Source organism: Scylla paramamosain, chromosome 24 (genome assembly GCF_035594125.1).
Source record: "Scylla paramamosain isolate STU-SP2022 chromosome 24, ASM3559412v1, whole genome shotgun sequence".
NCBI classification, from domain to species: domain Eukaryota; kingdom Metazoa; phylum Arthropoda; class Malacostraca; order Decapoda; family Portunidae; genus Scylla; species Scylla paramamosain.
In genome coordinates, this window is record NC_087174.1 from 7,337,501 (window position 1) to 7,350,000 (window position 12,500).

The following is a 12,500-nucleotide window of genomic DNA, read 5'->3' on the forward strand; positions in this document are numbered from 1 at the left end:
CTGTTCTCTCTCTCTCTCTCTCTCTCTCTCTCTCTCTCTCTCTCTCTCTCTCTCTCTCTCTCTCTCTCTCTCTCTCTCGTGGCAGGAAGTTTCAGACAAACTGAGTACAATTAAGTTTTATTTACATATACAAAAGAAGACACACTGCAACTGATTCTTTGGTAGCGATAATTTTCACCTTTGAGACAATGATGATGATAATAACCATAATAATAATAATAATAATAATAATAATAATAATAATAATAATAATAATAATAATAATACAGATTTCATTTTTTTTTTTCACTCCCATTCATGATAAAGTTTCTGTTATCTTTCTTCGTAAGTTTTATATATACACAAATAGAGAAGCAAGGATGGAAAGAATAATAAAGGAAAGTAAATGAAAAAAAATAGAGAGGAAGTTTCTGCTACTACGCTTTTGAGGGAAGGTAAGATACAGAAGAAAAATGAATAAGAAATGAAAGCATGAAGAAGGATAGCTATCAGAAGTGTAGAGAGAGAGAGAGAGAGAGAGAGAGAGAGAGAGAGAGAGAGAGAGAGAGAGAGAGAGAGAGAGAGAGAGAGAGAGAGAGAGAGAGAGAGAGAGAGAGAGAAACAGACATACACAAATAAAATACAAAGAAAGAAGAAAAAAAGAAAAAAATAAAGGGATAAAATTTCAAATCACCCTCATTATCTTATCATCTACCTGTCCACCACCACCACCACCACCACCTGCAGACCTTCACACCTGCAATCACCCAATAGGCCACAGCACAGGTAACACACACAAGAAAGGCGTTAATTTTCTTAATTCCCTTCCTCTACATCAACCACCGCTCTTCATATGGAATCTTTTACAGAGCGATAAGTTAATCCACCAAGGATCAGAACAGGCGGAAGGTTGAGTGGGAAAGAGACCTAACTTGGCTTCATGACTGTAGCTCGAGTTTACAGGCGGGGCGCGTGTGTAGGGTCAAGAACCTGGGTGTAGATGGGTGGGTGTTCTTGTCAGGAAGTGTAGCTTTGTGTGTGTGTGTGTGTGTGTGTGTGTGTGTGTGTGGAAGAGGGGGAATTCTCTCGGTTCTCTCCCTCTTTTCCTCTTCTTGTTTTTGTCTCCAGCACAGAAAAGGTATGATTTCTCTATATTTTCCATGCGACCTTTGAGCTCTTTGATAATGTGGATGATGAGGAGGAGGCGGGGAGAAGGAGGAGGGTCGGTGGGGATGTGGGGGAAAGGGATGAGGAGGAGGAGGAGGAGGAGGAGGAAGGCTAGAGAGTGGATGATGATGACGAGGAGGGCTAGTTGGTGGAAGGGATGATGGGGTGGACTGCTTTGGGTGGGTGAAGGGAAGGGATTATGCTGAAGGGGGAAGGCAAGAAGGGGAGGAGGGTCTGTGGGGTGGAAGGGATGTTGGGGAGTTGAGTCGGGAGGAAGAGAAGGGGGTGGTGGTTTGGCATTGGTCGTGGCGGAGGTATTGAACTGTTGATGAGGGTACGTGAAGAGGAGGAGGAATAAGAAGAAAGAAGAGGAGGAGGAAGAGGAGGAAAGGTTAAAGATGTGTAGAGCAGTTTACAAAATAATAATATACACTGATAAGACGGAATCAGGAAAAATACACATGAAAAACAAAGAATGCGAGACATAATCGAGAGAGAGAGAGAGAGAGAGAGAGAGAGAGAGAGAGAGAGAGAGAGAGAGAGAGAGAGAGAGAGAGAGAGAGGTATAATAGAAGATTCTCTAACTCACGAAATTACAACACATTATTTGGTTTGGTGTGACGCTCTCCTAACACTTCACACTCCGGGGCGCACCAGCAGCTCGTGGGAGGTAGATCAACACAGGTGTAGTCAAGGTTTGGTGAATATAAAGAACTTAGCACATTATGTATAAACTTCCATACGTATAAACATGAAAAACAAAAGACTATGCATACATTAATACGTGAATATGGCGCAGGTAGAGAATTAGTGTACATACATACATATATTTGTAAAGTTACGTATGTACATATACAGGAATTACTTACGAGTTAAAGTTACGACGTATATAGAAAAGAATTACATAGACTACTTAGTGTGGTGAATTACATATATTAGATACACACAAAATATTATAAAATGAGTAATAATTAATAGCTGTTAATAATTTGTACTTAATATTTACGGCAACTGTACAACACACTGACACTTTATGTACACTGGGCACCTTCTGCTAGGTGTACTTAGGTATACTGCTACACTGCTACACTGCCGCACCGCACTCGCCACTGACTTGCCTTGGCAGTGACTTACCCTACTTACTGTTGAGTCAGAGGCGAGCAGTGACTGAAGTGAGTCCAGCCGTGACTGACTGACTCATCAAAGTGACTTATTCTGTACATACATGACTTAGATTCCAACGAACTTAGCTTAATTGGTGACTGTCTATGTGTCTTTCTGTCTGTGTGTCTGTCTTTCTGTCCGTCTGTCTGTTTGTTTACCTATATTTTTATTCTTCCATCCGTCTCTTTATGTGTTTTTAATGTCTGTCTGTCTCTGTCTTTCTTTCTTTCTTTCTTTCTTTCTTTCTTTCTTTCTTTCTCTTCTCTATGTCTGTTTTCCTGTACTTTCATCTGTTTATCTGTCCACCTTTCTGTCTTTCGATTTTTCATATTTGCGTGTATGTTTGTCTCTCTGTGCGTCTGTCTGTGTGTCTGTGTGTCAGGAGCGTGTCTGTCTGTGTGTCTGTGTCTGTTAGTCTTTCCATGTATCATCCGTCTGTTTTTCACTCTGTTTATATTTACACCCTTCCACTCATCTATTGTTCTCTTCGCCTGTCTGTCTGCGCGTCTGGCTCACACACACCTGGGGCCTTGAGCCAGGTGTGGGTAGGTGAGCGTGACCCCGTGACCTCCAGGTGTTGCGTTACCTGGCGAGGCACAGGTGAGCTGTGACCTTGACGACGAGGGGGGAGGTGTCATGCTCTCATTCCCTTCACACTTAAAAGTTTTCCTTCGCATTCCTTCCAGTGCATTTAGGAAAGTTCATCTTATTGCAGTTCAAAGGTAAGGGAACTTTAGCACTTGGTTTGATGTTAACGTTGTATTAATTTCCAAGTCTTGTTTTATGGTTTAATATTTTTTTCCTTCTTTAAAAGCTTGGTTAGTTATTAGTTGCTTCAGTGTATTTAGGAACGTTAATCTCCTTACTGCAGTTCAAAAGTCAGGGAATTTCAGCACTCCGTTTGCTGTTAACTTTATATTCAAGTCTCTTATTTTATACTTTCATCAATTTTTCCTTCCTTAATAGCCTTGCCTAGTTAAAAATCAAGAGTCTTTTGCTATTTGAAATCCTTGGTAATCTCCTGTAATGCTTGGAATGCCTCTCATTAACATCCATTTTCTTTCTTTCATGGTGAGGGATTTTGTACCCGAGCACCCACTGATGAGTCTGGTGAGTTACTACACCTGAAGGAGGGAGGGCTGGGGGACAGGTGGGGGAGGCTGGTGGAGGCTGGTGGAGGTTATCTCGCTCATATTTGTAGTTCCCTGCCTCCTCCCTGTGGCCTCCTCCCTCACCCTCCCTCATCACGCCTCCTCCTCTTCCTTCCTCGCCTCCTTCTTTGGTCTAATAGTCGTTGTCATTCGCCTCACTCTTCTCTGCCTTACTTCTCTTCCTCATTTATCTTCTTCACTGTCTTGTCGTCACCCTCCTCCTCCTCCTTCACCTCCTCCACCTCCTCCACCTACGCTTCTCCCTCGCCCTTCCCTGATGATTCCTGCAACAAGAGTAAAGATAACATTTTATTTACTATCTTGTATCAACCTAAGGCGTAGTTTTGTGCCTTGTCTTGTATCTGTTAATTCATGAACCACCACAGAGTTTCTAATATTTTGTTACTTAATTTTGGAATTAACACTGAATTTAGATTGAGTCTGTGGGGACAATGGACTTAGATGAACTTTGAGAGAGAGAGAGAGAGAGAGAGAGAGAGAGAGAGAGAGAGAGAGAGAGAGAGAGAGAGAGAGAGAGAGAGAGAGAGATGATGATGATGATAGAGATGAAGGAGGAGAAGGAGGAGAGATAATCGTTGACGTTAAATTTTCTAGAGTTGCTAATTTTGCTCGTGTATTCGTGAAGCAGAATCAAGTTTTCATGTTCTTTTTACATCCAGCATTTAGTTTTTACGAAACTTTTTTTTCAGCGTTTTCTTATCTTTCTTTCACACCGAGGTAAAAAGTTGCAGGGGAAGATTAAAACTTTAAGAAGAAATATTCATCTCTATTTCATTATCAACAGAATCACTTTGTATGTTTATTTTATGTATTTTTTTTTTCATTTACTCAACAATTTGGATATCTGAGTATCTTAGAAGAAATATTATAGTATTCATTTGTGTGCTGAGAAATAAGAAAATATCAAGAAAGGAATTTAAAGATTCTTTGTATTTAAAATTCGTAAATGAAAAGATTAAAGATTGAAAAATACTTTTGTAGTAGATATCAACTTCTTAGAGAGAGAGAGAGAGAGAGAGAGAGAGAGAGAGAGAGAGAGAGAGAGAGAGAGAGAGAGAGAGAGAGAGAGAGAGAGAGAGAGAGAGAGAGAGAGAGGAAAAACAATTAATTTCGTTATATTATTATTATTATTATTATTATTATTATTATTATTATTATTATTATTATTATTATTATTATTATTATTATTATCATTATTACAGCAGCAGCAGCAGCAACAACAACAACAACAACAACAACAACAACAACAACAACAACAACAACAACAACAACAACAACAACAACAACAACAACAACAACAACTTCTACTACTACTACTACTACTACTACTACTACTACTACTACTACTACTACTACTACTAATTACCACCACCACCACCAAAATTTCTACTACCACTACCTGTCAACAATAACCTCACTCATCTCTGAAACACCTATAAGTGCGCTGCGTGACTCGTCGTGACTCACCGTGACTCAGATGTAGAAGCAGTTGTCGTAGTCTGGACAGCGTATAGTGAGTGACCTGAGTGACTCGAGGGCTGCAGAGAGTTGCTTGATGCTCTCTTCTGTTGAGTTGTGAGTCACCTCGGAGGGATGAGACGACGTGGTGGTGGTGATGGTGGTGATAGATGATGATGATGAAGTGGGAGAGGAGGAGGAGGAAGAGGAAGCTGGAGAGACAGTAGGTGGAGGGAGGGACTGAAGTGAGGAACAAGAGGAAGCGGAAGAGAAGGACGAGAGGAAATAAGAAGGAATAGAGCGGGTGGAGGAGCGGAGGGAGGAGTGTTTAGTCCTTGGTGGAGGAATGGGCGAGGAAGGGAAGGATATGGAGGAAGGTGGAGGCAAGCGGTGCCTAACCCTGGGTGGAGGCACAGGGGAGGAGGGAGATGAAGTGGTGTGAAGGATACATCTGGAGATCACTGGGGAGGAGGAGGAGGTGTAGGAGATGGAATAGACGCTCACAGGGGAGGAGGGAGGTGTGTGGAGGAGGAGAAGGGAGGAGGAAGAGGAGGAGGAGGAAGAGGAGGTGGAGGAGGTAGCATCACACTCCTCTAGATGTATTGTGGAGGGAGGGGAAGGTGAAGGGGGCCGCTCCTCCTCTTCCTGGTGGAGGGAGGTGCAGGTAAAGGTGGAGGAGGAAGAGGAGGAAGAAGGAGAAGGAGAGGGTGGAGGGGAAGGAGATCCTGTTGAGGCGTTGGATGAGGAAGAGGGAGAGAAAAATCCAGAGTCACATGATACCCTGGAAGAGGAGGAGGAGGAGGAAGAGGAGGAGGAGGAGGAGGAGTTGGAGGTGGAGGATGCAGGAATGGAGGAGTTGGCCAGGTCGCCGGTGAAGAGACTGTCATTGGAGGACACCCTTGGCAGGGGGGCGCGGGGGACGGGGGCGGCGTCCTCCTGCTCTGAGTCCGTGTCGGTGCTGTGGTCTGAGTGGCCCAGGCTGTGGCGCCACGAGGCCTGCGGGGGAAGGCGTGTCAGGCTGGCTGGCTGATGGACACACACACACACACACACACACACACACACACACACACACACACACACACACACACACACACACTAAGGAAACATTTCCAGTGATGAGCTCAAGCCAACACAACAACTTTTTGACTTGCACATTGGATGAGCCACAGGGAGCCGCAGGTTAACACAGTGAATTAGCAAAAAGATTTGGAGCGCGGCACACAGAAAGACTGAGGCTCCTGCTGTGTGTCTTCGTGCAGGCTACTCACCCTGGGCGGCAGCACAATGCCGTAGGCTGCGGTGCGGCGCAGCACCAGCGACAGGCGGGGCCGCGCCGCACGGGGCCACTCGCTCTGCACCAGCAGCGGACACTCGTCGCGGCGCAGTGGGCGGTCGCTGTAGGGCGTGGAGCACACCTCGTGGATGGCGTAGCGCGCCGGGGCTCTCCTTACTGTTGTAGCAGTTGAGCAGCAGCTGCACCAGCTCCTCCGAGGTGGTGCGGTAGCACACCAGCAGCGACTTGTACTGCGACTGTGGGAGGAGAGGAGAGAGAGATGGTTAGCGTGTGTGTGTGTGTGTGTGTGTGTGTGTGTGTGTGTGTGTGTGTGTGCATCACTAGCAGACAGCGGCAGCACACCAGCACAGACGTGCACTGTGGCTGTGGGAGCAGCAAGGACAGGGAGGGTCAGCGTGTTTATGTGTGCAGGTGTGTACACCACTACAGTGTGGGGGGAGTTGGGTACAGACACACGTACATACACACACGTGCACCACTACTCACCCCGGGCATCAGGATGCCGTCGTGCACGCGCACAAGGCCGCCGCGCCGCACACCCACGCTGAAGCGCGCCTCGCCGCGCGGGCGGCACTGCTGCAGCTCCGCGGGCCGCGCCTGGTCGTCCAGCACCAGCAGGCGCCGCGCGGGGGCGCCGCCCCCGGCGTGCGCAGCGTCACCTCCATGGTGACGAAGAAGAGGTTCGGGTCGCGGTGACGCAGCCTGAACTTGGCCAGCAGCATCAGCACCAGCTGGCGGCACGTGGTGCCCGACGACAGGCTCAGCGTCTTATACTCCATGTCCGGACGCATGAACCGCAGGTACACCTTCACGGGCGTCTGTGGGCAGGGGCGGCGTGAGTCATGGGGCGCACACACACACACACACACACACACACACACACACACACACACACACACACACACACACACACACACACACACACACACACCACCAGTTATCGTCATCTGGCCAAACGTTCCTCCCTTCCCACCCTTTCCTTCCACCTCCCCGGCTCCCTCCTCCCCTCACCTTCCCATCTTGCCTTCCTGTCAACACCTCCCCTCCCTGAGCCCCGTAAGCTACCCGCCCATACATTCACCCTTTCGTCCCGTGCGTCTCCCCCTCCCCTTCCCTCTCCTTCCCTCCCCGTCCGCACTAATGTTCCTTCATTCATCTGTGTCTGTCTGTCCCCGCCACCGTGACCTGCGAGGGGTGGGTAGGGGGAGGGCGGCGGAACGAAAGAGGAGAGGGAGGAAGAGGAAGGAAACTGGAAAGGAAGACCAAACGAAAGGAACAAGGAAGATATGAAGAAGGTATACACACACACACACACACACACACACACACACACACACACACACACACACACACACACACACACACACACACACACACACACTATATGGTTGTGACCCCGAGGTGCTGCGCACGGAAGGGGAAGAGGAATGGTACATGAAGGGGAGGAAAAGGAAGGGGAAGAGACAGTAGGGAAAGAAGGGGAGATAATTGAGTAAGGGGAGGAGAAGAGATAGTTGAGGGAGGAGACAGGAAGCGAATTGAGGGAGGAGACGAGAGAGAGAGAGAGAGAGAGAGAGAGAGAGAGAGAGAGAGAGAGAGAGAGAGAGAGAGAGAGAGAGAGAACGTGATAATGGAAAATTGATGGTGACTGAAACTACTACTACTACTACTACTACTACTACTACTACTACTACTACTACTACTACTACTGCTACTACTACTAACACCACCATCACTGTTTTTCTGTCTAGGCCTGTATTAATCTGTTTTTTATCTATGTAATTAACTTCACTTCTACTCTTTTAATTTCTGTTCTATTTCCCTTTTTTTTCTTCCCATGTGGGCGGAAACAAGATGGCGGTTGTTTGTTTACTTTTCCTCCTCCTTGTGACGTCAGAGTAAACAACGCATTCCTTACTCTGCTACTTCATCTTTGTCATTCCTCCTCCTCCTCCTCCTCCTCCTCCTCCTCCTCCTCCTCCTCCTCCTCCTCCTCCTCCTATCTCCACCCCTACCATTCTTGTCAGTTTTCCCTCCCCTCCATCTTACTCTCCTTCCCTCCCCTACCTCTCCCTCCCTTTCTCATCTTCTTTCACTCATCTTCCCCCTCTCTGTTTTCCTCATCTTCCTGGTCTTTCACTTTCTTCCATTCCTCCTCTTTGTTAATTCTTTGCTTGTTCCTGTATTTCTTTTGTAGCTTCATTATCATACAGTGGAAAAATTAGTGGAGAGGAAATGAGTGGACAAAAGAGGAGGAGGTGGAGGAGGCGGATGAGAATAAGGATGAGGAAGTTGATGATAATGATGATGGTGAGGAGGAGGAAGAAGATGAAGAAGAAGAAAGGAAAAGAAATAAAAAGAAAGAGGAAGAAGAAGAAAAGAGAAAAAGGAAGAAGAAAGGAAGAAGAAAAGATCTGATGATGATGACGGTGATAATAATAATAAAAATAATAATAATAATAATAATAATAATAATAATGATAATAATAATAATAATAATAAGAAGAAGAAGAAGAAGCACACGGGGTTTATTAATCAACAAGTGTATATTTAATTACCAGTACCAAGACCTAGACAGACAAACAAATCAACAAAAACATAGACAGACAGACAGACAGACAGACAGACAGACAAAGAAGCAGGCAAACACAAAACAGACAATGATAAAAGACAAAAGAGCATTCAAGCCGACAAAGGACTGAAAGCACACCGCATTACAGGTAAATTACAGGTGAAAACAGAGTCAAGGACGTGTAATTAATTAATGAAAGGCTTACCTGTGTGTGGAAGAATGAGAGGAAGGGAAAGGGAGTGTAGGGGACGAAGAGGGAGAAAGAGGGAGGGAGAGTGGAGGGAGGTCAAGGAGAGAAACGGAGAGACTGAGGGAGGAGAAAAATTAATAAAGGTGAACTACATTGCATTTTTTACCGTAATTATCAGAGAGAGAGAGAGAGAGAGAGAGAGAGAGAGAGAGAGAGAGAGAGAGAGAGAGAGAGAGAGTGTGTGTTTTTATGGTAATGTATGTATGATTCGATCCCTTAACCTTGAACTTCCTAGCTATTTGATCCCACTGCCTCGGATTCAAGCCCCACACAACCTTGAGGTGCGGCGGGGCTGCGGCCTTAGCGGATCAGATCGTGTGTTGAAATGTAAACAGGAGGGAGAGAGAAAGAGAGAAAGAGAGAAAGAGAGAGACAGAGAAAGAGGAAGAGTAATTCAATGCTATTTAATCTCACTCTAGCTGCGTCTGCGAATGTGTATCTCTCTCTCTCTCTCTCTCTCTCTCTCTCTCTCTCTCTCTCTCTCTCTCTCTCTCTCTCTCTCTCTCTCTCTCTCTCTCCATATTCTCCCTTACGCAAACGTGCAATCTCTCTTCCATCCTCTTATCTCGCCACTCACACACACACTTGACCCCTTCACACACACACACACACACACACACACACACACACACACACACACACACACACACACACACACAGACAGGCACTTTGGTTCACGAAATTTTATCAAGGTAGACTGTTTTTTTATACATGTACTTTATTTTTTTTTCCTTTCCTTTTGTGTCATCCATCTATTTTTCCCTCTTCCCTTCTTCCTCTTCCTTTTCCTCTTCCTCTTCCTCTCTATCTCCTATTCGCTGCTACTCTTTCCCACGTTTTTCGCCCGTCACATAACCACTTCCCTTCCTCCTCCTCCTCCTCCTCCTCCGTCTTCCTTACCTGTCTAATTTTTACCCTTTGTTATTAACCTCTTCCACCTGTCAGTGCCCCCACCATTTCCCCTCCCCTTCCCCCATACACTCCCCTACCTACTCCTCCCTTACAGTCACAAATTCCATATCTACCCATCTACTCCTTTCTACCAATTTATCTACCTTCCGTTCTACATCATTTCTCAGATTTTCTCTCCCTTTCATCTCTCTCAGCTCTTGACAGCCTCGCGATCTCCCTCCCTCTATTTTCTCTCCCTTCATCTCCCTCCCCTCCTCATCCCCTCAGCCTCACCTATTCATTCCCACCTGTAATTAGCAGCGGAAGCAGGTGTGTGTGTGTGTGTGTGTGTGTGTGTGTGTGTGTGCCCGGCCGGAAGCAGGTAAAGCGCGCACCTGCCCACCCTCTCCTTCCTCACGACCTTAAGGCACACAATCACACCCACTACCATATTTCTGTCACCCTTAGTGGAGTGTGTCTCTGTATTGCTGCTATATCACCCTGGCTAAATTTAGAGGTGTGGGTGTAGGGTGACCTGGGCGAATTGGTGGATGTGGGTGTGTGGATGTGAAGTGGATGGTGAGTTATAAGAGGGGTTAGTGGTGTTTTTAGATGGAGTGGATGGTGAATGAATTAATAGTGAGTTTATGTGATGAATTGAATGGTGAATGTATGATGAGTGTTCAAGGACGTATGGAAGATGTGATGTTGATAGCAATGATTAGAAAAGGAAAGGGGATGATGATGATGGTGATGGTGATAATGATGGTGATGGTGATGATGATGTTAATGATAAAACTATGTAGAATTATGAAAAACACGCAGTGATATATATTTTTTTTACTACACCAACTCCACCGCTTTAGTTAACATCATTCCCCGATCATTATCATCATCATCATCATCACCATCAACAACAACAACAAAAACAACGAATCAGACTGTATCAACGAACGAACAAACATAACGAATTAGTATATTATTGATCTATCCACCACAGGAAGAAGTAAACACCCACACCTACACACACACACACACACACACACACACACACACACACACACACACACACACACACACACACACACACACACACACACACACACACACACACAGAGGATTTCCTGAAGGCGAAGATGACGCATAACATAACAAAACATCTCCACCATCACCACCACCACCATCACCACCACCACCACCACCACCACCACCACCACCACCATCACCACGTTGAATTCAGAAGTGCACATGCGTCACAGTGGAGCCGGAAGGGAGGCAGGTGGATCAGAGGTGTGAAGGCAACTGCTCCATCATGCGGGTGGAGGGAGGGAGTGGAGGAAAGGAAGGGAGAGGGGAGAGAAGGTGTGACTAAGAGAGAAAGACGGAAGACAAAAGAGGGGGAGTAGAGAGAGAGAAAAAAAAAAAAGAAAGGAAGGAGGAAGGATATAACAGAGAGGACAGGAGTGGAGGATTGGGATAAAAGTGGAAGTGAGAGAATGCAAAGGAGAAAAGGAGAAAGAAGGAATGGAATGAGGGTATGATTGGAGAGGAGATGAAGGAGTCCATGTAGGATGAAAGTGAAGAGGAGAAAGGAAGAGATCAAGAATGCTATAAGAAAAAAGAGAGGAGTGCAAATAAGAAGATAAAACTTAGAAGGGAGGGGAGAGAAGGAAATAAAAAGAGAATTGACAGAGAGAAGGACAGGAATAGAAGAAAGGAGAGATAAGAAAGAAGGAGGTAGAGAGAGAATGGAAGAAATGGGAGAGGCTTTTGGATGAGAGATGAAAATGCGTAGAAAGATGAAAAAAGGGGGAAAATAAGGGAATGAAGGAGGGAGAAGGTAGAGAAGATAGGAAGAGAATGTAGGAGTGGAGGGAATGAAAATAAGAAAGAAAGAGACCTACTGAGAGAGAGAGAGAGAGAGAGAGAGAGAGAGAGAGAGAGAGAGAGAGAGAGAGAGAGAGAGAGAGAGAGAGAGAGAGAGAGAGAGAGAGAGAGAGATTAAAGAAGAATATGTCGGAATTGGGAAAAAGGAAAGAAAGAGGAAGGATGGACGAAAGGCAGGAAGGGAAGAGGAACATGAGAGAGAGAAGATCTGACCGTGAAAATGATTGGATTATTGACACACAAAAGGAAGATGAGGATTCTCAAAACGAACAAAAGAGAAACTAAAGAAATATAGGACGAAGAAAAAGAAATGAACGATGGAAAAAGACACAGGCGATAAAAACAAACAACACAATACGAAGCAAACTAAGAATATACATTGTAAATTAGAGGAAGAAGAAGAAGAAGAAAAAAGAAGGAATTAACATAATTATGAAATGAGACGAGGAAGCAAAACTAATAGAAAAATACCCACAAGTAATTAGGAAAAGGAAAAAAGAAAGAAAAGAAGGAAGAAGGGAAGGAAAGTAAGAAATCAGTAACCGGAAGAAAGATACTGAAATAAACGGAAGGAAAGAGACACGAAAAGGAAAATAACAACAAATATATAGGTCGAGAGGAAGGAAAGGCGATGGAAAGGAAGGAAGGAAGGAAAGAAGGAAG

At 45.3% G+C, this 12,500-nt stretch overlaps 2 protein-coding genes across 2 annotated transcripts in view; both read right to left on the reverse strand.

Moving 5' to 3' along the window:
* Positions 1–105: 105 nt before the first annotated feature.
* On the reverse strand, positions 106–6,732 carry LOC135112515 (uncharacterized). Its single transcript, XM_064026930.1, has 4 exons — positions 6,724–6,732; positions 6,212–6,473; positions 4,950–5,936; positions 106–3,745 (listed from the first exon to the last, which is right to left on the reverse strand). Exons 1-3 carry the CDS (start codon positions 6,730–6,732, stop codon positions 5,824–5,826), a joined length of 384 nt encoding a protein of 127 aa, XP_063883000.1. The 3' UTR covers positions 106–3,745; positions 4,950–5,823.
* Positions 6,332–12,500, reverse strand: part of LOC135112678 (uncharacterized) — a 41,437-nt gene continuing 35,268 nt past the window's right edge. The window contains exons 3-4 of the mRNA XM_064027326.1: positions 6,724–7,055; positions 6,332–6,473 (exon numbers count right to left, since the gene is read on the reverse strand). Of these exons, the coding sequence (XP_063883396.1) occupies positions 6,732–7,055 (324 nt within the window). The 3' untranslated portion in view covers positions 6,332–6,473; positions 6,724–6,731. The remainder of the gene's footprint in view (positions 6,474–6,723; positions 7,056–12,500) is intronic.